Consider the following 27,353-nt stretch of genomic DNA (forward strand, 5'->3'; position numbering starts at 1 on the left):
ATAATCTCTCCATTAATGTCTTGATATCTAGGTTTGTAGTTTGAGACCCTTCATTCTGGGGGTGCTTCATTGTTTGCATTCTGAAGTCAGTTTCTCAGTGTCTGCCCTCCCAGGGGTCTGGGAGAGACCCATACCCTTCTTTTGGTTTTTCTTTATTTATGTAGATTTTTGTCTCTCTCCCCCTTTCCCTCCCCTTCTTTAGTTCTGTTTTAGAGGGAAGGTGGGGTTGCTTTTGTTTCACTTCTGCAATATCCTGTTCTTCCTTATGAGGGTCTTCTGGCTTTGTTCACTTTTGAGGTTGGAGTGTGGACTGCGGGGTGTACTTTTTGCAGTTTTGAGGTTTAATTGAGGGGAAAGCTGTGGTTCAGAATGTATTTGCTGATTCTAGCATCCACTAACAGGTGTATGAGCACACTGGAACCTATTTCCCTCTGCCTTACAATCTGTCCATGCAGCAGTATGTAGGCTTGGTCCCTAGATTAAAAGGGGGTATAAAAGAGGAAAATAATGGAGGAAGGGGATTCAACAGGAAGTTAGAAAGAGAGAAGAGCGAGAGAGAAAACAGACATACATACCAACTATCAGGTGAGAAAGAGACACAAGGCCAGAGAGAAATGAAAAAAGACAGGTAAGAAAGATTCCCTAAAGAATACTGGTAGCTACACAGGGACAGACAATAAAATCATGAAACAGTGTAAGTCAGAAAGCAAACAGCAGAAGTAATCAAAAGAAACAGTCAAAATGATAAAATCAAAAGTCAGAATAAGAGATCAGACTAAAGTCACTTCAGCTCTGATCTCCAGCCTCTCCCCTTTGTTTTTTGTTGCAGGCAGCTAGATTTACTCACAGTTTGGGTTTGTTTGTTTTTTTTAGTCTGCTGCCTGGGAGTTGCTTTTGTCTGATTCAGCGTAGGGGTGGGGCTTTGTCTCCTGTTTAGTGACATTACCTTAGGAACCGAGGTGAGGGTTGTTGATAGGTGGGCAGGACAATGGAAATCTCTGCCTGGAGAATGGCCAAGGTGGCAGTTTCCCTTTTGCAGTTCCATTTCTCTCCACTTGTCTGGGTCCCCAAGCTTGGGGTCATGCGCTGAGTGCCTCAGCCAGGGTGGGCCCAGAGCTCCAGAGCTCCAAAGCTCCAAAGGGCAGGTGGTGAGCGGCGAGAGTGGGCCTGGGCCCCACACAGGGTACTTTAGCCAGGAATGGGATGGTGTCTCTGAGGGGCAGGCACCCAGGGCCTCCCTGAGTGACTGGCGACTTGGTGCTGGGCGAGAGATGATGCAGCCAGGGAGGGAGCCGAGACCCAAGACTCCCACGCAGGCGGGAGTCACGTATGGTGGAACTGCAGCAGCCGGGGCTGCAATATCCGGCCCTGCGTGAGACTGAAGGTCCCTGGGACTCAGACCAGTTCGGCTGGTGGTGGGCCACAGTAGCCTTTAAAGAAACATTTTCTGTAATCTATGTCAGTACTAACATACAAAGAAAAATATGGTCGCTATTTGACTTGGCTTTCAGGTATCCAAAAAGGTTTCTATATCTCAACCTCCAGAATATCTTCACCAAATATTTTCACATTTCAATGGGATCTGTTTTTTTCAGTTCCAACCACTGGAAAAGAGAATAGTATTAAACTATGTGCTTGTTTAATACTAGATTGATTTATTTTCTAAAATTTCTTTCTACTGTGTGTATTTCTAATGCCTCTTTTATTTCCAAGTAATAGAAATAGTGACAAATAATTTTTCTTTGTTATAATTTCAGCTGGATCTATCAGGGTATAAATAAACTTTAGTTGGTAGTTAGACACAAAGAACTCAAGTTGCTTTTTCCATACCTGTCAACTAAATCAAATTATTGAGCAGGTTGAACAATCACAACTTGGAATCACATCCTCCTTTTGTTAAAATGTGTTTTTTAAAAAAACCTGTTCATCTACAGGTGATTTCCAATGATATGAACTGCCAAGTATGAATTACATTTCTAGTTTAAAACATTTTTTCCCCTCAAGCTGTTATTAGATATTTCTCTGTGGGTAATACCTTTTATGGAGTTACTTAAATGGGAAAATGCTAACTAGGAGTTCTCTTAGTTTCAATTTTTTTTTCTGAGTATGACAACATCATTCAATTTTGTCTGGATAGAGAATAATTGTTACTTTTCTTAGAAATATTTATTACTCATTTCCCAAATAACATCTTATTTTTGTCCTCAACTAATTATTCCAGTTATTAATTATTGCAACATAATTATAATAAGCAATGGAGATACGGAAGAATTATTCATAAATTGACATCTTATGTTTTCAATGCCTGTTGAGCTTGCAGATCTCTGTTTCACAGAACTGATGGTGCTTGGCTACACGCCCTTACAATTTATGCATTGCTGGATGTGATTTCCATGGAAGATGAAATGAGTTAAAATGTTTCTATTTCTGATTCCTGGTTTAGATCCATAGCATCAGAGCTAAGGAAAAGAGATTATTAGGCAAGGTTGATCAATTTAGATATTCATTCCTTTTTTGGAGTCATAGATTATTAATATAATGGCTAAACTGAAAGACTTCTTTTTGAAAATTAGAAATAATGTCATGCCAAGCCTTAAGGAAAAGGAAAAAATAATAACAATACAGCGTGCCTTTGATTTCTGAAGTGCTTTATTTTGGAAGAGTTAAAAGTACAGCTTTTGTTTCTCACCTTTCATACTAGTGCATTCTCAGGGCCTTTTTAAAGTAAATACTGAAAAAAATAGACACAATTATTAAATGATAAAAGGGAGTAAAGGCTTCAAAAAGAGATCTTTGTCCCCAGAGGAGCCCAAAGAAAATGAAAATAGGTCAAAACAGATGAAAATGGGGGATTATGATTTACAACACTAATAGCTCACTGATAAACTTATTTCCCTTTATCCTTCACTAATAAACTGATAACCATCACTCTCCCTCTTCTCCCCCCTCCCATCTTCTCCAAGAGAATTTTTCCTTAATACTGATACCTTCACTCTCTTTGGTGTTCTTCATTTGATAAGCCTTTGTTTATTCTCCACCTAATCTTTCCCTGAAATTTCATTTTCTCCCACACATCTCTGTATGTGCAGAGATGTCTTGAAAAGACCACCAGACCTTACAGTCATTGAGGAATAAGTCCTGTTCTTGGAATTTCTTCCTTTGACCTCTCTGTGGCCATTAACACCGTGGAGCAGTCCATTCCTCATTTGTTCTTTTCTTGACTTATATGTTATGAAAGAAATAAAATTTAGTTGTGTTTGGATTGAAAACGTGTGTTAGTATTGTTTGGGTATTAAATCTATTATAGGGAGATGCAAATCAAAACCACACTGAGATACCACCTAACTCCAGTCAGAATGGCAATTATCAGCAACTCAAAAAATAAAAGCTGCTGGAGAGGGTGTGGCGAAAAGGGAACACTTCTACACTGTTGGTGGGAGTGTAAACTAGTGCAACCTCTGTGGAAAGCAGTGGTGATTCCTAAAAGCTCCAAATATCAACCTCCCATATGACCCCGCAATCCCCCTACTGGGAATATATCCTGAAGAACTCAAATCACTCTATAAAAAAGATACCTGCACACGTATGTTTATCACAGCATTGTTCACAATAGCAAGAACCTGGAAGCAACCATGCTGCCCATCAAAAGAGGACTGGATTTTAAAAATGTGGTACATACACATGATGGAATACCACACAACCATAAAAAAGAACAAAATCATGAATTTCGCAGCAACCTGTATGGAACTAGAGTCTATAATACTGAGTGACCTCTCACAGAAACAAAGATCTGAGTATCACATGTTCTCACTCATATAATGGACCTTGAACAACCAATGTAATTCTATAAGAAAATGACTGATGGTACTGGGAAACTATGGGGGGGAGGAAGATGGGATTAACAGTAGCAAATATCTGTCTGGGGATGGGGAAACACCTCTTATCAACAGGGTGCCTGAATGAAATGTAATTGTATACCTAACCCTTAACTGTACTCCACAACATCATAATAAAAAATATTGTTAAAAAAATCTATTACAGGCACAATGTAAACTGCTTGAGACTCTTTGAGTCTCAAGCTTTCTTATCAGTAGAAGAACTTATAATATTATACATTTTCTATAAGTGTATATATATCTCTATGTTTATGGCTTTGCAAGTCTATATGTTTATATCTATTTCTGTATCTACATTTATAACTATATTTCTAACTACATGCAATTATAAGGATAATTGACACAAGGTTTATAAGGTCAATAAGAGCTTTATTGAGAAAATAGAGTTTTCTAAAATAATCATATTTTATTGCTAAAGAAAAAATGCAATTTCCTAAGACAAGTACTATTTTATGTATGACATGCATTAGTCTTGCAATGAAAGGGCTCAGAGCTAGGTGATCAAACAAAATTTTCGTGTCAAGAGTTGAGTGTCTTTGAAAGCCTCTTGCCCTAGTTTTGTGAATGCTAAAGAGAGAAACAGTAATTCATGACAGCGTGACATGGCGTGTAATGTTTCCAACTAAAATAAAACCTTTGTCCTGCCTCACTGATTTCCAAGGTTACTTTTTGGTCATTATGATCCCAGTCATTGGGATATAAATGTTAGAGAACTTCTTCCTCCTTTTCTTGCTGAGAATGGAAATAAATGGTATAGGGTTTTGAGTTATCAAGGTATGTCAACAAGATTATCCTCTGAAGTCTTTTTATCAAATGCCATCAGAATATATGTTTTCTTATCATTTTAATCAAAATTGAGTCAAAATTTAGCTTCATAACTGTTGTTCCTCATTATACTCTTCTGTCTCTCCTTCTATGTTTCTGATCAAAGTCCTACTTCACTAGTTTCCCTCTTTTCCATGCTTGAATATCTTTCATCTAAAAAAAAAAAAAAAAAAGCCTCCAACAATTTTGTTAGTTTCATCTTACAAGCCCACTCAGCTGACACACTTTTTCTCTTTCCTTCATAGCCAACATTCTCAGGAGAGTTGAGGATGCTTTTCATCTCCATTTTCTGGTTCTTATTACTGTTAGTTCATGGAAACAGCTCTCCCCAGGGTCACTGATGACCTTGCATCTGTCCTCATGACAACTTGACCCTTTAAAAGGTACCCCTGACTATTCTATTCATGCCTTCATGCAATCATCTCTCTCATTGTCTTTGAGAATCAGCCCCTGAACACACTCATGGGTTTTCTTTTATTTCTTTTTTTTTTTGAGTTGGAGTCTCACTCTGTCGCCCAGACTGGAGTGCAGTGGCTGCTCCCGGCCACCACAGTTGACTGCTGACCTTTACCTGCCATCCATCCCTTATAACTCCCCTTGGCTGTTTCAGCCACTTAATTTGTTTTTAATGTGCTATATTCCCTCCTTCTAAAGATCCTTAGCATATGAGGTTCCTTCTGCCAAGATTACTGTCTTCTTCTTCATCTGCAGCATTTCAGTTCTTGTAGCCACATTTTGATCTGGTTTTTCTTCAATATTTTACTTCTTGCTTACCTCAGTCCTGTTCTCTGAGCTCCACATTAACCCAGCAATAGTTTCCTTGGTTTGTCTAAATACCACTTGCATAAATAAAGTCTTAATAAAGATGTGGCATGGAGGCCGGGCTCGGTGCCTCAGTCTGTAATCCCGCACCTTTGGAAGGCTGAGGTGAGTGGATTGCCTGAGCCCGTGGGTTTGGGACCTGCCTGGGCAGCGAGACCTCATCTCTACAAAAAATCAGCCAGGCGTGGTAGCGCATGCCTGTAATTCCAGCTACTTGGAAGGCTGAGGTGGAAGGATCGCCAGAACCCAGCAGGTCGAGGCTACGGTGGCCGGGAGCGGCCACTGCACTCCAGTTTGGGCGACAGAGTGAGACTCCAACTCAAAAAAAAAAAAAAAAAAGATGTGGCATGGTAGTAATGGTAGCAATACATGGTAGAAGCCCAGACCAAACTACAGAATATGGAATATAGAAATTCCTATTTGTTAGTTTCTTGGCCATCCCTGTTACAGGGCACTTCTTACCTGACATTTCTCTGCAGGACTCACCCTGCTGCTGTTTTGCTCAACAGTCCTTTACTCATTCTTTTTTCCATCTCCCTTTTTCTCTTCCCCAGTGCCAAATTCCTATTAACTACTTGTGCCAGGTAATTTAGATCTTTCTTTTCTGGGAAAGGCTATTCTTAGAGAATCTCATCCTCATAACTAAATATGGTGTTTTGAGAAACATCCTATGCTACCTTTTTGTAATTTTGAGTCTAGGCCTCACTCTTTCTCCCAGGTTGGAGTGCAGTGGCATGATCATGGCTCACTGCAGCCTCAATCACCTGGGTTCAGGTGATCCTTCTGCCTCAGCTTCCTGAGTAACTGGAACTGTAGGTATGTGCCACTGTGCCCAGCGAATTTTTTAATATTTTGTAGAGATAAAGTTTCCTTATGGTGCCCAGGCTGGTCTTGAACTCCTGGGCTCAAGCAATTCTCCTACCTCAGCCTCCCAAAGTGCTGGGATAAGGTGGGAGCCACTGTGCCTAGCCTTATGTTACCTTTTCAAACAAAATTATTTTCTCATGTCACAATAAGATAAACATTCAGTCATACCCACACTTAAAACATCAAAACTATTATGAACCTCTCCGTCTGCCTCATTCCCATTATCCAGTCATCATTGTAGTGAGTTTGAAAGATGAAAGTGCTGATAGAGGGAAATGATATATGACCTTGAGGCAGAAAGGTATACCACGAGCTTCATTTGGGTTGTGTCTGACAGGTTTTTCTGCGGAGGGTGTTGCTCATGGCATGAGACCTTCCAAAGGCAATAGCAAAGGGGCCACCACCTAGAAGGAGAGAAGGACAAGGAGACTCCTGGGGAAGAAGGAATCAGAGAAAGGGCTTAGGCATCTAGGTGATGTCATTCAGCAGTATAGTGAGAGTTCTAGGTCAGAAAACTCCAAAAGGTGTCAGCAACTTGGAGTATAGCCTTCCTAGTTGGATAATATGGAGGAACAAATACCCATAACACAAGATTAGCTGTGGGGTTATGAGAAGAGCATCAACATTATCTGGGAGATCTCATGTGGTAGGGAGTTTCTAGCAGGGGACCCAGGGAACGTGTCCTCAAAGAAGTGTGGGATTTGGGGGAAGGAGAAATCACATATTGCTAGGCTTTCAAATCAGGATGATTTTATTTTATTTTTATTTATTTGTTTATTTATTTTTAAGTTGGAGTCTCACTCTGTTGTCCAAGCTGGAGTGCAGTGACATGCTCATGGCCATATCCTCAACCTGCTGGCTCAGGCGCTCCTTCCACTTCAACCTTCCAAGTAGCTGGAACTACAGGGGCAAGCAACCACACTCGGCTAATTTTTTGATTTATTGTAGGATGAAGTCTCACCAAGTTGCTCAGGCTGTTCTTGAACCCCTGGACTCAGGCAATCTTCTGGCCTCAGCCTCCCAAAGTGCTGGGATTACAGGCTTGAGCCACCACACCCAGCACCCCTGGGTGATTTTAAACATAGTGATGCCACCCATCAATGTAGAAAGAAATAGGAGCAGAATATGGAGTACACAATCAGTCTTAAGAATCCGACATTGTGCTTTGTCTTGAGCAGATAGAGTCTGAGACATTGGAAGGACATATTTGTGGAGGTGATTCTTAAGCAATAAGAAATGGATAGGGCAGAGGGGCGTGCACTAAGGCTGCCCCAGAGATCCAGATTTGGGAATGGACCCAGGGATTTAAAATGTGGTGTCTCTGGAGTGAAGATACCTATTGAGAAAATATTAAATGAGAAAAGAATGAAAAATTAACCTTGATGTGTGTCTATACATTGGGGAGTGGAGGAAGACTATGATGACATGATAAAGGTGAGGTGTAATGAAAGGTGAGTAAGGCGGAGGCAGAGTGGGAGAAGGAGTCTACCATCAACACATTCTTCAAAGCGTGAATCTTACTTCCTCGCAAAACTTTCTCAACCCAAGCGAGTTATTGTTTGTTTGTTTGTCTGTTTTCCACCTGGACTCAGGAAGCTTATCGTCTATGAGTCTCCTTGAGCAAGTCATTGTGCATTGCCTTGAAACATCACTTTTGCAATGTACTCGTCAACTAGATGACATCATCTTATAGCCCTTTGACTCAACAAGCAAATTTATCCATAGCAACTTTCCAATAATTACATATTGATTGATTTTTAATATATCTACAAGACGATGCATTTCCCTTAATTCATTATCTTGTTTGTCTCTTTGTAGTTGGAACTTGTTCTATGTGCTTAAGTTATGTCGGCTGTTTAAACACCTCTGTCTGTTTCACCATCTCTGCTTCTCTCACTTTCCAAAACAATTGTTGAGCTCTGGCTATGTGCTAAGAAAGCACTTTATTAGATGCCAAGAGCACAGAGAGGTGTAAGACCCAGTTCCTATTTCAGAAAATTCAGAGTCCACTACCATGGAGTCATTTTCAGCCAGGATTATTAAGCATGAAGGCTGGCTCTCACTGAGTCCTTGGGGGGCATGATGGACATAAGGGTGGAGATAGTCACAAAATAGGCAGGAGCATGGTGACGGAGCAGTAGAGTTTGTATCTGGGGTACAGTAGGCTCAGAGGAGGCAGTGCCAGAGGTCAACCTTAATGAATAAGAGGAAGCCAGGTGCAAAGAGGAGGTGAGCATGAGCCATGCCAGGCAGAAAGGAGAAGTGTGAAGTTCTGTTGCCAGAGAGTATAGTGTGTGGGGGTGTATGTGCATATGGGGTGTGTGTATGTGTGTGTGACAGTGTATTTGTATATGTAGAACTATGGGTTTCTCATCCGCAGGGTATCCTCTGCATTCATCCTGTTTAGTGGTAGCAGGAAATCCAGAATCTCCAAATGATGTCATGCTGAAAAATGTATTTTAGTACAAGACACTATGGGTAGATATCCACTCATAATTTGTGATGAGCTAAAGTAACTTTTCAGAATATCATGTTTCTATTTTAAGAGTTAATGCTGTGCTGTTATGTAATTGAGCTCTGACCATGTGCTAGAGATTTGAAATATATAGAGAGAAAGTGCAAGTGTCCTCAATGTAGAAAATTACTAGCACATCAGAGTCAGTGAATGTTTCCCCCTTCCCACTTCTTTTGTTTATGATCTGTCTGAAAGCCTGACACAAAGCAATGTGCCAGCAATCACTAGTGTATGTCATCATTTTTCAAGGTCTTAAACTCTTTCCCATCTTTGAGCCCCCTAAAAGTGTGATAATGTCCTCCAGACAAAAGCCCATGAGGAGATGGTAGGTGCCATCTGGGGAAACATTCAGGTGCATCACAAGGAAATATGGGAATGGCAGTTCTGGAGAGATGATATGGAATTTTCTTCTGATTTCAGAACCCACCATTTAATCTTGCATTCTGCTTATGGGGAATTCAGATGCTTCTGACTATGTATTCAGATGACTCTTTAGTGGTTCAATGGCATGCAAAACTCACAGAAGCCAAACTCAAGTATTTGCTTAACAGACAATATGAATGTTTATGAATTAACCTGATATAGGAACAAGAATAAAGCCACCACCAAAAAAATCAATGTACTTTTTTCTGGAACCATTCTAAAGATAGAGAAGAAAATAAATAATATTTGATAAGCATACCCAGGAAAATTACCATGCAAATATTTCCCACATACCATCAAAATTTCTCATCTTATTTGTTTCGCCCTCTTCTCCTTCAGTGGTTTTCCCTTTCAGTTAGCTGATTGGTAGAGTTGGAGGAGGGGGAAAAATCCTGATTGAGAAGCAGGTTGCCATGGTAACCTTGCACTACAGTTATATTTTTCTGTCTGTAACTATAAATGGCAAAATGTAACCTTTCTAATTATGCTGCAACATTTTTAACTCTATTGGTACCAAATCCTCTACACAGCTTGATGTCACACCAACTAAAAACAATACATTCAATTTATGTCAACAAAAATCTTTATATAAGCTAGAATATCTTTGTGAAAATTAAGATTCTGAGACATTCAGTAAAATGACAAAGTGCAAAAATTTAAAAATCTTAATCTGAATGCCTGGACCACCCATTCTAAATATTCAAAATAATTAAAACATTGGCTGGAATTAAGGTTTATTGTTATTATTATTTTGTTTTCCCATCTTTTAAGAAACCTTATTCTTAAAGAAGGTTTATTATTTTTTTAAAGTGTTGTTTGAATAGGAGGAGAAACCTAATTCGTGTGTAAGTGAAGATAGATCGTCACACTGAACTTTTTCTTCAGCCCTATGGTGATATTCTAGACAGTACCAGGTCTCCTAAACTAGTTTGAAGTAACTTGCTCAAACAACAACAAATAAAAAGCATTCCTGCTTTGCCCTATCCAGATTACCCCCTTGCTCCCTCCTCCCTCTCGGAGCTTTGTCACCCCCTGGTTGCCAGGGACGCTTCAGGTCCCAAGATAGAGAAAGAAGCTTAGGAGATCCGAATACCGCGGGTCAGGTGCTCTGCCAAAACCTCGCCCTGCCCTAACCATGACAACCAATCCATTTTTAGTTTTTTTTTTTTTTTTCTTGAATTGGAGTCTCACTCTCTCACCCAGACTGGAGTGCAGTGGCCGCTCCCGGCCACCGCAGCCTCGACCTGTTGGGCTCCAGCGATCCTTTCGCCACAGCCTTCCAAATAGCCGGAATTACAGGCATGCGCTACCACGCCTGGCTGATTTTTTTTTATTTATTGTAGAGATGAGGTCTCGCTGCCCAGGCAGGTCTTGAACCCGCGGGCTCAGGCAATCCACTCACCTCATCCTCCCAAAGGCGCAGGATTACAGGCTGGGCCACCGAGCCAGGCCATTTTTTAGTTTTTAAAAAAATTCGCTTGGCGCGATGGCTCACATCTGTAATCCCAGCATTTGGGAAGTGAAGACAAGAGAATTGCCTGAGCCCAGGGATTTCAGACTTGCCTGGGCAACTTGGCCAGACCTTGTCTCTGCAATAAATTTAAAAATTAGACGGCTATGGTGGTGTGTGTCTGTTGTTCCAGGTACTTGGAAGGCTGAAGCGGAAGGATCACCTGAGCCCAAGATGTCAAGGCTGCGGTGACCGTGAGCTACCACTGCACTCCAGCACGGGCAACAGAGTGAGACTCTGACTCAAATAATTAATTAATTAATTAAAAATTATTTAATAATTTAGTGGTATTTCTGGAAGTACTAGCAACTGGAGATGGTAAATCTCACCCCAATCAGAGGCATGAAAACTCTGATGGATTAGGGGCCATCTCTGATCATTCAAACTTAGTGTCAATTACATAAACCAGGTTTCTTTTCTGCTGAGACTGGGCAGTATTGTGGCCCACCAAGGGAATGGAGGTTTGCATTGTGTGGAGAAGGTGGGAGATAGCTTTGGAACAAGAAGACTCTGGAAAGCTGGGAGTCTTGGGTGTGGCCTGGTGTAGGTGGTGGGGCATTCTGTGGCTTAGTCCTGGGGAGGACAATGAGAAGAGGGGTTGGAAGGACTAGCAGTTAACTTATGACAGTCCTCATACTGGGGAAACAGAAGGGAGGGGCAAGAGCTCTTATTTGTCCTCTCATCCCTCTGTCTCCTCTCTCAGTTCTGTGCAGAATGTCACATACATGGGCTCACACTTGGTATATAGCCTTTTGAATTTGCATAATGCATGTGCAATTCCTCCATGCTGTTGCATGTATCAATAGTTCATTTTTCTAAATTGCTGTTTAGTATTCCATTGTATAGATGCACTCAGTTCAGTTATCTATTCACAAATTGAAGGACATTTGTGTTGTTTTCAAAGATGCTTTAAACATTCATGCATAGGTGTTCGTGTGAACACATATGCTCATTTCTCTTGAGTAAATACCAACAAGTGGGGTTGCTAGGTCTCATGGCAAGTGCACATTTAACTTTATAAAAACTGCCAAACTGCTTTCAAGGTGGCTGTGCCATTTTGTGTTCCCCCAAGCAGTGTATGAAAGCTCTAGTTGCTCCCCTTACTTAACATTTCCTAGTATTTTCAGTTAAAAACATGAGTTTTAGCCATTCTAATAGGTGAGGAGTGTATCTCATCATGGTTTTAATATGCATTTCCCTAGAGACTAATGATGTTGCACAGCTTTTCTTATGTTTGCTTGTCTTCTGTATGTGACAGTGTACAGTTAGTGTACACTGTTTTTAGTGAAGTATCTGTTGAATCTTTTACCTATTTTTTTCCTACTGGTTTATTTTCTTATTCTTGAGTTTTGAGAGTTTTAAAAAAAATATGTTCTGCTTACAAGTCCTTTATCAGATATGTGACTTGCAGACTTTTTTTCAGTGTGTGACTTGTTTTTACATTCTCTCAGCAATGCATTTTTCTAAAGTAAAAGTTTTTTTTTAATTCAATAAAATCCAGTGTATCAAGTTTTGTTAAATACATTGTGCTTTTGGTGTCATATAAAAACTCTTTGCCTAATCAATGATCACAAACGTTTCTTTTAAAAGTTTTGTAGTTTTGTGTTGTACATATAGATCTATGATCCATTTTGAGTAGCCTCCTTTTTTAATGCTAAAATGTTTTCAGTTTCACCTGATACAAGTTGGACTATTATTATGTCTTTGAGAAAACACCTAAGGATAAAAAGCAGCTATGATTTAAGCAATACTTAAAAATTTGGGTCTTTTTGTGCCTATTGACCAACTAACGTTGGTTTATGTTCTTATACATCCAACCTATTATTAACCTATTATTAACCACAACAGCATCTACATATATTTGAAAAATGCAGCACAGGAATATAAAGGCTTTTGGTTTATAGCAAGAGCTCAGGGCCTTGTAGGGTTGAGAATTCCTTTCTTTTCCTTCAGTCATATTGTGGTGTGCTAGTCAGAAAATAGATCTGGGCCAATCTCTTACTTTTTTAGATAAAAAAGCAGAGCTCCAGAAGGAATCAGCACACTTTCCAGAGTCAAACAGGAAGGTGGTGGCAAAGCTAGCCCAGAACCTAGATCCCTGAAATTCTAGTCTAGTGTGTGCTCTATTACTACCTTACAATTGATTGAAATGGCCACTGGCCACTAGAAAGTGAGCCAACATCACAGTAGTCATTTTCTAGAACATGTGCCTTGCAATTTATATGCTTTTGAAAGCATGGGCCACGCCTTTTCTAGTCTTTGCCCAGTTTTGTCTCATGCACTGCAGTGTCTCCTAATATTATAACTGGGGTAGATGTTGAATATGTGCTTGTTGTGCTAATGGTTCCTTCTTTGGGCAAGAAAATATTTCACAGCAAACTATTTTTAATAACTTTCCACTGAAAATACTTAAAAGAATACCGGTTGGCTGTAGTAGGATATAGAGAAAAAAAGCAAGAGATTTTTAAAATTTTTATTTATTTTTTATTTTTAAGATGTGGGATACAATTCAGGGTTAGGTATACAAATGTTCATTATGCATGTACCCTTGTTGATGAGGTGTGCCTCTCCTTCCCTGGCAAATTCCCACTACTGCCAATCCCTCCTCCGCCTTCCCCTGCAGTTTCCCACTACTGCCCATCCTTTTATTATAGTATTATGATAACTGTTCAAGGTTCACTTATAAGTGAGAGCATGTGGTACTCAGTTCTTTGTTTCTGTGATAGGTCACTCATTAAAGATTCTAAGTACATCCAGTTTGCTGTGAAGTTCATAATTTTATCCTTCTTTATGGCTGTGTAATATTCCACCAAGCATATGTACTACATTTTAAAAATCCAGTCCTCTTTTGATGGGCAGCACGGTTGGTTCCATGTTTTTGCTATTGTGAACAAAAAGCAAGCAATTTAATATCAGAAAGACTAGGTTGAAGTCCTGGCTGACCCACTCACTGTGACCCAGGACAAATTCCTCCACTTTTTGAGCATTAGTGAAAAATGATAATAATAGTAATAATAATAGTAATGCACTATCACAGGTTAGATGCATAGACTGAATAAAATAATGTATGTGAGAGCCTGGCAAAACTGGCATGTTACTGAATCTCAATAAACACACATGTTCCATTTCCCTTTTTTTCCCTATTGTTGGAATAAAAATTCTACAAATGAGCTCAAAAAAGCTTAGCTCAATGGAAAGTAAAAAGAAAACTCACAATTAAATATTAGAGACAACTATTCCTAGTTCAACCAAGACTTGTGCTGCAATAGCGGAAATGTTGCTTACGAAGTCAGGCTGAAATAGAAGTCACAGAGCCAGGCATGTTATCCCCAAATTGAGCCATGATGAAAAGAAGTGATCTTTGCAGCAGTATGTGAAAGTGAAGTCATATAGACAGTTTTCTTTAGAGTGTTATTTCTTTTAGCTCTGGCCTTTGAGCTGCAATCTGTAAGTTTTCACATGTTTCCTGTGAAAGCTGCCTTTTTATTCCTGAAAGCTTTTCTTTATCATGATAGCTATTGACATAGATCCTGTGGAGGTCTTGTGGGATTGGGGGAAGGGCAGAGGGCAGAGTTAGGATCAACTCCCTCAAGCTTAAACAGCACATCTCAAAGCAGAATTCATTGAAGATCCTTCCAATGAACATCTCTTTCCTTCTCTTCAAAACGTTCCGGCCCACAATTTCCTGCCTCACTCTTGCATATTAATCCCCCTGCTTGGCATCACATCATGCTCTTGGCACGGCATGAATGACTTCTCTCATGGTCCCCTCACCCCCACCCTGCCCCAGGGCTTGGGTTCTGTCATCTGTGGCTGTCCTTGCAGAGACACAAATGAAAGCTCCTTTGAGGTAAATTGAAGTCAACATGGTATCGTCTGGCTCCTTGCCTTGCAGAGGTGTAAATGAATCACTCTTGGACATAAATGCACTCTTCTGATTTTCCTGGCCTTCAGGACCACATACCCACTTTTTCTTTCCTGAGAAAGAAAAACCATCTCAGATCTATCTCTACCCATCACTACCTCCCAGACCCACTCGATCATTATCTATCCACCTCTTTGAGGCCTTAGACATTCTACAATGGACGAAATTGAGCATTTCATCAGCATGCTTTGGCATAAGCAAGTTTGGCACCATCCCATTTCTACTTTTTGGAATTCTCCTTTTCATCTTGTTACGTCTCTCCTGCCTGTCCTGGGCTATTCAGTGTGCTGTATAACAATCCAGCCCCATTATTACCCAGGACTGACCATCTTCTTCCTTTTTCTCCATCTCTGGAAAGAAAGCATATAATCAGCTAACCCACATGGATACACTAAAGACTTTCTCACTTGACACAGATACCCAATGTAAGGATATTTTCTGAAACAAGAAGCTGGTAGTGATACCAACACAATACTCTTTAACTATAGAATCTGACACTAAGCCAGAATGGGGAGGTTATTTCCATGTAAATTGTTTTTCCAGAAATATCACCCAGCACAGGAATACCTACCGGGTTTTCTGTAATGGAATCACCAGTTGACTTCTCCTGTGAGAAAACTAAACTTGCACAGATTTGGAAAACTACAGATTCCTTTTCAAAACACAGTTCCTCCTCTCCTGGAACAGAAATTCAGTCAATCACTTGCTCCTTCCTTCATTTAATACATTGGACACCTCTATTATATACAATCCTAATAGTTGGGATGTAACTACATTTTAGAAACTTTCATTCCACCGTGGAAAGAGAATATTATGTGTCATCCAGAGTATTGTGACACTTGCTGTGAATAGGGTTGCTGCTGGGAAAATGTAGGGATGTACCCAACATAGTTTTGGATAACACTGAAGACAGCAATTCCTAAGTCAAGGTCTGAAGGACAGAGGGGTAGTATCCAGGTGAAAGGGAGAAGAGGGGAGAGAGAATATAGGGGTGAGTGGGTTTTGGAAGTATAAGGGTTTAATGTAGCTGCAGCACTGGGGTCATGTGGGGTGAAAATCACCACAGCAAAAGACACTTGTTGAGCACTTCCTGTAAGTAGGCAGTCCTCTAGGGATTTGCACACCCTCTTCTGGCTTCAATGAACCATCAACACAAGAGACAGGAGGACCACTGTACTTGGTGCTCCACTGTGCATCACCCAGAGTCTCAGCACCACACTCAGGACTAATTCCATTATGTCCTCCATCCTTGTGTCCATGGTTCTCCAGAAGAATCCCAGTCAGGTCACCTGAAGTCTGCACCATGCTCACCCTGGCCTCTCACTTTCATGGCCTTCTTTCCAGTGATCTTGTCCTTCACCCTACCTCAGCCACCCATAGACCTTGCTCTTGTAAGTAACCACACACTCTAAAATAATGTCAGTTTCAAAGCTTTCCCTTTCTGGCTTCTACTTTCTATCTGCTGTGCTCACTTCTTACAGTCCTTTGATTCCAGTAATTCTTCAGCCTTACCACAATCACCAGTCCATTTAGTCCATCTTTTTCATAGTCCTCATTCCTCATATCCTCATTTGCCTCCATACCCACCTTAGACTTCACTGTACCTCATCATAATAACTTCCTTGCTTACCTCTCCAATCCCTTGTTATTGTCCCCTTTGTTACACTAACTTGGCTGAATTGTAAACTTAGTTAAATCCAACTCTCTCTCTATTCTGTCCCTGTTTCCAAACAGCCGAAAAGAGAAAACAATGCCAAATAACCTGATTTTAGTTCCATGAACACTAACCTCAACTGAACCATTGGTGCTTCCCAAGGATCCCTTGAGTGACAGTGCAATTTAAGGGGTCTTAAGAAGCCCAACTTCCTGGTTCAGATTCCCTACTCTGCCTCTTGCAAGCTGTATCATCATGAAATATTCATTTTCATTTTCTGTGGCTCAGTCTTTTCATTTGTAAAATGGGAAGGAGAATAAAACTTGTCTCTGGGATTGCAGTGAAGATTAAATTAGCTAATATACATAAAGTGCTTATACAAGTTCCTGGCACATAATAATTCCATGTAGTGGTATGTTATTATTATTATCACCATGTCGCATTTCCTGGGTCCACTCACTCTCTTGCTTTCCTAGAAATCAACTAACATACTCAGTTGTACCCATCTACTCCCTTTCCCTCTTGCTACTGTGAACGAGCCCTCTGTTCTTCCATCTAAGACCATCCACCCCACTTGTGCCTTAGGTCCCATGACTTCTCGAAGATAACTGTCTAGAGACTTGCCCCTCACTCTCCTGCATCAATGACTCACTGGAGCATTTCACCATCATATCTACACACAATGGTAACCTTTCATGACCCGTCAGCCTCTAGGCAACTACCCATTTCTCTCTTTCTTTTTCACTGAAAAACACCTACATTTATGTCTCTACCTTCTTGCTTCCCATTTCATCCTAAATCCACTCTTAGAATGTTTTTCCTACCACTTCTCCACCAAACCTACTCTAATCAGTGTTACAAAAGAGCACGATGTTGCTCAAACTATGGTAATTTCCCAGTTTTTATTTTTTATTTGGTTTAACAGTGACATTTTAAATGGCCATTTACTCCTTCCATGAAATACTTTCCTCAATTGACCTCCAGGATACCACACTCCCCTATTTATTTTGTTTCCTTCTTGGCCTCCATGACACTTTTGCTATTTGGACCTCATATTCTTGACTTCTAAATATTGCAGAGCTGGAAGGTAAAACTTTTTTTTTTTTGAGTTGGAGTCTCACTCTGTCATCCAGACTGAAGTGCAGTGGTATGCTAACAGGCACCACCATAACCTCGACCTGCTGGACTCAGGTGATCATTCCACCTCAGCCTTCCAAGTAGCTGGAACTAGAGGCATGCGCCACCATGTCCAGCTAATTTTTTGGTTTATTGTAGAGACGATGTCTTGCCAAGTTGCCTAGGCTGGTCTCCAGTCCCTGAGCTCAGGCAATCCTTTCACCTCCGCCTCCCAAAGTGCTGGGATTACAGGCAAGAGCCACCATGCCCGGCTGGGTAAAACTCTTGACCCTCTTTTCATCTCTACTTACACTGACTCCCTTAGTGATCTCAACAAGTTTCAAACATGAAATACCATCTCTAAGCTAAGGATGCCCATAAGTATATACTCTCCCTCCAGAATTCCTAATGGCCCATTCTATCACTTGCTTCAGGTTTTGGCTCAAATTTCACCTTACAAAGAGCCCTTCCCCAGGCCATTCTAAATAAAATAATGTTCCCACCCCATCAGTCTATGTCTCCTTACTCCTGTTTTATTTTTTGTATATAATTTTTCTTCTTTTGACATGTATTTATTTGTATATTGAAAGCCTTTTAAGAACAAGCATACTATCCAGCTCACAGAATGCCTAGCACATAGAGAACTACTAATAAATGTTTCTTGAATAAAAGCACAATCTCATTCAGGCCTGACAATACCCCAGCAATCTTATTAGAGGAGTTATTATAGATGAAGAACAGAATCAGGTTAACTCATTACCACACAGCTATCAATTCAGGCAAACTCCAGACCACACATTTATTTACCTTGCTACAGAAACCAGAAGGATATAAGAGATCATAAGAGTTCTCATGCTAGGTACAAAGTTTATTTCAAGGACAAACAGAAAACAGCTGGGGTAGTAGTGGTGGGAGGGTGGGGAGTGACATGCTCTTAGAAAGGTGCTGACTCCACCCAAATTGTGCACACAATTGCCCATTTCCATCTCTGCAGTCATTAAATCAACTTAGAGACTACCCACCTTAGTGCTTCAATGGAAAGTTTAGTCTGACAACACACACACAGACACACCAACACACACACACATGCACACACACACACACACACACACACACACACACACACACACACACAGTTTGCTAACATCAAACTGGCCTGTGCTGACAATATTGAAGTCAGATTTAGTTAAGTGCTTCAAGTCAACTTTACCTTGAGATCTCTGAAATTAAAAACCTTTGCTGCTGTTTCCATAGCAGCCTGATAGTTGATGTAATTCCTAAAGAAGCTTATATGTTAATGCCCAAGAGCCATTTAGAGTGCTCATGCACTGTTGACCCCAAATGCTGTGACTTGAGCTAGTCATACTAGCAAAATATAGAACTACTTAAAGAGCATATTATAGTTCAAACTGTAGTGAAAGAGGATAGAGTTCAAAAAAATCTCATTAAATGAACTTTTAAAATACCCATATTTTAAATATTTGACTTCTTTAAAGTTTAGTGTTCCATGGATTCTACCTTTTAGGTACCTCACACATGGGGGTGGTAACATGCAAGAGATATTTCCAGTAGGCAATAAATGTGTTTGGTTAATAGATGCTAAAGTTGCCGTGTTTCCATGGTGAAATGAACTGCTGTTTTCTGTTTTAAAGGGAACCAGCTGTTCACCCTCCAATACCTCCAAAGCCCAGCTCTCCTTTGACTTCTCCTAACCAGCTGAGACAGGACAAAAGGTAAGAGACCTGGTTGCCTCAGAATTTCCTGCCAAAATGAAGTTCAAGAGAAATAAAAGTAAATGAATTATGACCTGCTTGGAGCAAAGCAAGGGCATGTTTTATGTGCACAGTCACTAAAAAAACACTTGTGGAACTTTTTCTAATTGTATTTGTCAACACATATGTATATTTATATTTTCCTTTGAATACTTATGGCTATTACTTGGTCTTAAGGAAATATATCTTCAAGATAGAAATAGAACAATATTCATGTGCAGAAGTGTGCATAGGCTTCTTTTACATTGACTCCTAATATATAAATAGAAACATATATATATATATATATGTATTTGGGATATATATATAACACATATAAGCCATATTAAACAATATATAAGTTGTTTCCCATTAAGATACATATTCTGATGAAAGATGTTCTTGAGACTTTGTTACCATTCAAACCCTCACTTGGGTTAGAAATATCTTTGTGTAGTTTTGAAATTTTTTTTTTTAGCTAAGAAATTTATAGTTGATTTCAAAACTACCACAAATTTTGAAAAATTTTCTAATTAATTTGTCTCAGAATCAGGAAAAACAGACTTGCGTTTCATCTTTGAATCTCGGTCACTCTATCATTAATACTTAGAAACAAATTCAGAGATCTGAAAATCTTCTCAAGCATTTCTGTGAAACTGTTTAATGTATCTTGGACAAATTTTCAAGATGTACATCCCACATTTCCATTATTACCATGAGATTAAAAAATGGTAACTCAATGAAGACTGAATGCATTAGGTTTGCTTGATTGCCTGCCGTTGACTCTTTTGTATTTTTGTTCTTTGATGGTGATTTTTTTGACACCATGTAAGGCACAATTATAGAGCTTTTCTTCAATAAGACACAATTATAGAGTTATTCTTTAGTAAGACACAATCATAGAAATATTCTTCAGGAAGAGGGTAACTTCAGCTAGAAAATGCTGACAGGCAGCAAGACTACATATGAAGTGTCATCCTGTTGGTTAAAACCCCAGGTCTGCATTTCTATTCAGTGAAACTTCACAGGATCTTTGAAATTTTGTCCTTAGGATGAGAATACCATTTTCTTTTAATGAGTCAAGAGAATACTTCTTCATTGAACTAATTAAAAATACAGATCAGATTTATAGCTTATTTGCACAATTATTATAATTATTCCTAAAAATAACTTTTCAAGCTTTTTATCTTACACTATTTTTCCTTTAACTTTTCAAGTATTAAGCAATTAAATCTTAATTTGAATAGTATTTTTTAAGGGGCTAAAAGTAATTGTGCTAAGTACCACCTAAATTCTAACCTAAAATCAGCAACACTGGAGCTGTAAGTTTGTTTAGATTATAAGAAGCTAAACTTCATAGGAACTGGCCTAGTCCATTTTTACTATTCTAATTTATTTCTTCCACCAATGATCTGAAAAATAAAATTGGGACATCTTGCATGTTTTTAAACCCTGATGGCTTTAATCACAGCAAGATGATTTTAATGAAAGAATCTGAAAGGGAAGTGTTTCCTATGTAATTAACACATGTCCTCAGGAGTACAAAAAAATAGCTGAATATAGCTTCTTGAGAGCAAGTAAGAATGTGTAAGTAGGTCAACCAGATACTTAGAAAAAAGAGCAAAGTCTTTTATCACAAATTGTGACGGAATATAGTAAAATGTAATTTTTTCAGCCCAGTGTGGTCATTTTCAATGTGGAAGTGTACCTGAAATATAGACTTACTTCCCCCATCTTATCTGACCAAATAAATTCCTTGATGGGATTCAAATGGGATGTCTTTTTTTTTTTTTTTTTTTTTTTTAGAAAGCAGGATTTATTAAGAGGACAGAAAAGCTCCCATGGGGAGGGGACCTGAGGGGGTTGCCCAGAATAAGTCTTTAAGAAAAAAAAATTTGTTTGATGCCTAATAACAAAAATAAATCTTAATATTTTAAAATATTGCATCATTGCTAATAGAGATAAATGTGAAAATGCTTTATTGATGGAGACCAAAAAAAATATAATGAACATATTTAGAACAGATATTCCTAGATATATCTAGATATATAGATATTTCTAGATATATCTAGTGGTTAAAAAATATGTGACAGTAACAAAATTGGACTCTTCCAAATTTCAGATAAGAGATGTTTGAATTCTAGCCAACCTAAAGAGTTGTTTGTTATCTCAAGTAGTAGTGAGATTCCAACACATGCTGATCTTTTTGAACATAAATTTTTCTTATAAATTTAAATTTAACAAAAAATGTTTTCTTACCTAACACATTATCTGTAACTTGAAAAATATAGGCAGATGTCTCCATCTAGACCTGGTATATATACAGAAACCAGCAGATCTGCTGAAAGAAATATAAGGTAAAGTGGTCTCTATATCTATGTACTTGTAGCAATGCTGAACTTCGCTTTATTAGAACACTTTAAAAATACAAAACAATTAATAATAAAATAGATAAAATTAAAGTTCCAGCCGACTTCAATAGAGTGGGTAGTAAATGTTTTTATAGGTACTTACAGAATTTTGTTGCTTTTATTTCTATCCTAAGCTTTACATTAAGAAAGCAACCAAAATTCTCTGAACATGATAACAGGGTAAGAGCAAACCCCTGGAAGACAGGAAAAGGTCATTTGCTCTTTATTTCCAGTATTTGCCCCACTGTCTATGACATTATTGGTGTGGCTGTATGAATGAAGAGGTGGAAATACAGTCGTTTAGTTGAGCTCGTGCTACAAAAACTTTGTCTGGTTTTGGCTGTACAAAGTCATGTCCAGCTCCCTCTGCAGTATCAGGAAGAGGCACAGAAAGTGTGCTGATGCCTTTGGGATAAGGTATCGTTCCCCAAATGTCTGGCTTCCCCATGAGAGTCTTGATTTATACCTGATGTCTTGCATGTCCTATCTAGTCTAGCATTTGTTTTGGGTATATCTTGCTTTTCTTCTTTTTTTAAATTTTGTTTTTGAAAATAGTTTTAAAGCAATATTATTTTATGTCTACCAACATAGTAAACCAAATTTTCAAATTTTTTTGATGAAAATTTTCTGAAACGTATATGCTTTTCATTTTTAAAAATTCCCTCTGTCTCTCAGAATAGTCCCAGTTCAACACATCACAGGAATTCTCTACCTTTGGGGAAAATTGTGTTTTCTTTGCTCCTAAGAACTTAAGCATCTCTTGGCATTTCCCAAACTGTGTTCCTTGTGCTACAAAATGTCAATATGTACTCTGTGAAAGTAGGGTTCTAATTGTGTCTGATGCACAATTAAAGTTCTCTCCTACAGGACTTCTCAGAACTTACATTGTGATTATGTGTATTCTGAATCACCAAAAGTAGGGTACTCTTCCCAAATTTGCCTACAAATTCTTTCTTCATGGAATCGTATCAACTTTCTGTGAGATACTGTTTGTGAAACAGCATTATTTTAAAATTTGTGTAATTTTTAAATGTTTTATTTTTTGAGTGTGGGTTTCACTCAGGCCCCCAGGTTGTAGTGCATTGGCACTATCATGGCTTACCACAGCCTCAACTTCCTAGGCTCAGGAAGTTCTTCCTCCTCAGCCTTCCTACCTGAATAGCTGGGACTATAGATGCACTCGATCGCTCCTGGCTACTTTTTTTCATTTTTTTAGAGATGGGAGCTCCATATTGCCCAGGCTGGTCTCCGACTTCTGGGCTCAAGCAATCCTTCCACCTAGGCCTTTTAAAGTGCTGGGTTTACAGGCATGAGCCACCATACTGGGCTGTTTGTGAAACACAGTTCTTAATTGCAGGGGACCTGTAAGGATTTTCCTAATTATTTCTTTTCATGATCTAAGAAGATTAGAATGATCCAACTTTATGTCTCAGGTGCTTCCACCTATTCTATCGCCTGAGAAGATACATCTTTTTACCCCTTTAGGATGAGAAGGACTAATTAATTGTCTGGGTCTGTTGCTTAAAGTCCTTGGCTCCAGCAGAAAAAAAACTTTCAAACTGTCTACTTATGCAATTAACTGGATTTTCTTCTCCATGACCTTTTTTTTTTTTTTGAGTTGGAGTCACACTCTGTTGCCCAGACTGGAGTGCAGTGGCCGCTCCCAGCCACCACAGCCTCGACCTGCTGGGCTCTGGCGATCCTTCTGCCTTAGCCTTCCAAGTAGCTGGAACTACAGGCGTCCACTACTACGCCTGGCTAAGTTTTTGATTTATTGTAGAGATGAGGTCTCACCTGCCCAGGCGGGTCTTGAACCCGCGGGCTTAGGCAATCCACTCACCTCAGCCTCCCAAAGGCGCAGGATTACAGGCTGAGCCACCGAGCTCAGCTTCCATGACTTTTCTTTAGCATAGAATTTAGGAGCTGCCAATACAAGTCCTTAGGATAAAATGTAGTTATTTCAGTGAGCACTAGATGGCAGAACCAATACCCAGGTGGAATGACAACGATTGGTGTGTGTGTGTGTGAGTGTGTGTGTGAGTGAGAGAGAGAGAGAAAGAGAGAGAGAGAGAGAGAGAGAGAGTTGGGGAGGTGTCTCTGTGTGCCATGAGTTGATTTAATAGAACTATTTTGTTTTTCTGCTAAACTCAGTAAACTCTGCTGAACATCACCTGAATGATCTGTTTTCTTCACTGTAAACAGATGAGAAATCTTAGCTCCTTCAAGGATAGTTCTGCTATCATTGACCTGTATTTATTTTTCATTGTTTGAAGGAGTCAGGATCTCGATAACATCGTCAAAGTGGCCACTTCACTTCAGAAAACTGACAAAGGGTGAGACATCAGAGCTTTTGAGCTCGTTTTTTTTTCTTCTTCTCTTTGTGTTTCAAAAATGCTTAACCAGTACCATTAAGAGTTCCAAACATGAACACAATGTTTATCATATATATTTTACAAGAAGAAAGCATTTGTATTTCTAGATAAGTACCCCTGAAAAGTGATGGTGCTGACATTTATGCTGTTGCCTCTTCTGGTAATTGCATTCATTCCAGTGACCTCAGCTGTCAAGCCTCATCTCAAATCTCCAGTCTTGTATTCACATTGCAGGTCCAGAGCTCTATCCATCTGTCTCCCCTGTACCCTCCACTCGGGATGCCCCAGGCCATATCCAATTTCCTTCCCCAATGTGCTGTTTCCTGACTTCTCTATTTTTCATTGTGCAGGCTCACCTTTCTGGAATCATTCTTGATTCTTCTGTAGCGCTCTCCTCCTATATTCAAGAGGGAGACCCCCAAAACCTGAAATTTATTTATAAAATATTGTGTTCGCTGGGCGTGGTAGTGCGCGCCTGTAGTTCCAGCTACTTGGAAGGCTGAGGTGGAAGGATCGCTGGAGCCCAGCAGGTTGAGGTTGTGGGAGCGGCCACTGCACTCCAGTCTGGGTGACAGAGTGAGACTCCAACTCAAAAGAATAAAAAATAAAATAAAAAATAAAAAATTGTGTATTTATTCTTGCATGTTTAAACTTCAGTCAGTTTCACGTACTCTCTGTTTGATGAAATATCCCTATTGAGATACTTTTTCTACTGCCCCAAAACAGTTTTGGAACTTGCCAATTTGGATACCTTTAAGTGCTTCTGCCGTTTTTTGGTTTCATTTCGTCCATATTGGCAAGACATTTCCTTTGAGGGCTTTTTTTTCATCAAGGCAGGGAAACAACAGCATCAAAAAAGGAGTTCAGGGTGAGATTGGGTAAATAGGGAGGGCGGGGCATAGGGGTCATGCCATTTTGGACAAAAACTGCTGAACACTCAGTGTGGTGTGGGCAGGTGCACTTGTAAATCACCCATCATGAGATGGGCAAACACGTTAAAAGAAACACACACACACACACACACACACACACACACACACACAAATTCACTGAAGCTGAATGCAGCCGCACAGCAAAGGTAGCAGGTACACTGATGATAATTGGTTTCTCTAGCAGGAAAAGCCTACCATTCCAAAAATAATTCTGTTTTTTGGGGTCCCCCATACATTAGCAGGCATGCATGGATTAAATGTCTAAAATACTCCTTACACCCACACAGACTCCCCCTGGTTCGAACTCTCATTGATGCTCACATAGGTGACTAGAGTAGCTATCCAGTTTTAGTTACCACCCATCATCCATTTCTAAAGATTCTACTCATTCACTGCCCCAGCTCCCTATTTTCCCATTCAATTGCATATAATATCATTCAAGGCCCTTGCTAACCTGGCTCTAGCCTAACATTCCAGAATAATTTCTGATTTCGCTCCTATATTTGCCATACATTCAACATCAAATGAAACCACTTCCTTTCTATAGTTTCCAGATACTTGGCCTTTGTTTATGCCACACGGGGGCCTTTTCCAGCCTCAAGCCATTGTATCAATCCTTTCAAGTCCTGCCCATTTGTCAAGATCCAGACCAAATATCACCTTCTCTATCGAGTCTTCTCTGAGTGACCTAGTGAGATGTGATTTCTGCCTCTCTAAACTACTAGAGCCTCAGTATTCATTTTTGATAATACTGAATCATCTTTGAATTTGTTTCATGTTGCTTGTGTAAATGTGTCATCGTCTCTATGTATAATCTCTTAGAGCAGATATTTTGTCTTATTCATCATTCACAGTGTTTGACATGGTGCTTTGCACAAAGTAGTTGATATGATAGATTATGGTAAAATAATGATGAGCACTGAGAAACCTTGAGTATAAATATTCCATCATTTAAATCCAAAGCCCTGAAAAATGTCCCTTGTTTAATGGAACTTAATAATGCTAAGAATGTTACCAGAGATTGCAGTCTCCATTATAAGAACTGGCGAGAAGAAACAAAAGTAACACTTGGCTTTTCTGTGCAAATTCATTTAAAAAACAAAAAAAACAAAAACAGGAGAGCTCTGAATCCTGGATGGACACTGTAGCAAGTATCCTGAATGTTTCATTTCCACTTCTTTTCTCATCTAAATGTTAAGATCTCTAATTGTATTGATTTGTTTTTGTTGGAGGTAATGATTTTGTTTTCAGTAGGGACTGGACAGTTTTTTGGTAGGCAATTGAGACGTTTGAGTGATGCTGGAGGGAAATTATGGTTTGGTGTAAATCAAACAAAAAACTGTGAGAGTGGCAGTTAGTTTAACTATCCTATCCCTGTTCCCTAGTCACCACAATGCATGAATTCTACAGCCAGGTGCATTCATCACAGATATTGCTTCTTGACAGAGAGACCAGGGAGAATATCTGTTCATCGACTTAGTCATCACAGAGTATTGTTACAGTGGGCTTTCCACAGGGACTAGAAATAGCTTTATTTATCCAAACTGCTCTTTGTGAAATGGAGTGTTACTGCTATCTGATTAAGAGCATTTAATTTGTTGCAAATGTGACGGTGAAACTTAATATCCAACGCTTTCATCAATTTAAAGTCATTTTGAAAGCTCAAGTTCTTTATTTGGAATACAGTATTCATTTTATTTAATTTGCCACAGAGTGTCTTCTCATGATTTATGCTAATTTTCTTGAGATAGACATGAGCAACCCCAAGTCCTGATAATCTCATTATTGTGACTCATGCCAGTCAGAAAGGTCTGGGGCTAAAATTTACAGGATTCTGGGGTTTACTCTTTTCCTTAGGGACAAGAACAGATTCACAATCTCAGGCTTGGCAGGTAGAATTTCAAGCAAGAAACAATAATGAACCTCTGTACCAAGGGACTGGGTAGTGTTTGTCACACACAGGGATAGAGCATTAATCAATTTTTTGTCAGAGGCAGCAACTTTTGTATTTCATTATTTAAACCCAGCCTTCAATCCCACCATTAAATACCTAAGATTACTTGAAAGCATTCATCTATATGATGGCCACCAATTCAACATATTTTAGTGGCTCTGAGAGGATAGCCATTGACAGTAGCTATTTTGGCAATAGTGTTGTACAGATGTCTTCAAGCTCATGAGTGACTCAGTGATTATATCTTTTCAAGGCTAAGTCAAAGTCTTGATGTTTCTAAATGCATTTAATAAATATAGCATTTATTAAATGAAAAATGTAGCATTGACCAGACACTATTTATTATAATGGCCAAAACTAATGAAAAATGTATGTCTTCC

General features: G+C 39.3%; 1 protein-coding gene across 1 annotated transcript in view; it reads left to right on the forward strand.

The window, feature by feature from the left end:
* Window positions 1–27,353, forward strand: part of SCEL (sciellin) — a 96,568-nt gene that overhangs the window by 22,553 nt on the left and 46,662 nt on the right. The window contains exons 9-11 of the mRNA XM_008053881.2: window positions 19,206–19,286; window positions 21,596–21,661; window positions 23,989–24,048. Coding sequence (XP_008052072.1) covers window positions 19,206–19,286; window positions 21,596–21,661; window positions 23,989–24,048 — 207 coding nt within the window. The remainder of the gene's footprint in view (window positions 1–19,205; window positions 19,287–21,595; window positions 21,662–23,988; window positions 24,049–27,353) is intronic.

The sequence above is a fragment of the Carlito syrichta genome, unplaced genomic scaffold (genome assembly GCF_000164805.1).
Source record: "Carlito syrichta isolate Samal-C Ts95f unplaced genomic scaffold, Tarsius_syrichta-2.0.1 Scaffold288798, whole genome shotgun sequence".
In the NCBI taxonomy this organism is placed as follows: domain Eukaryota; kingdom Metazoa; phylum Chordata; class Mammalia; order Primates; family Tarsiidae; genus Carlito; species Carlito syrichta.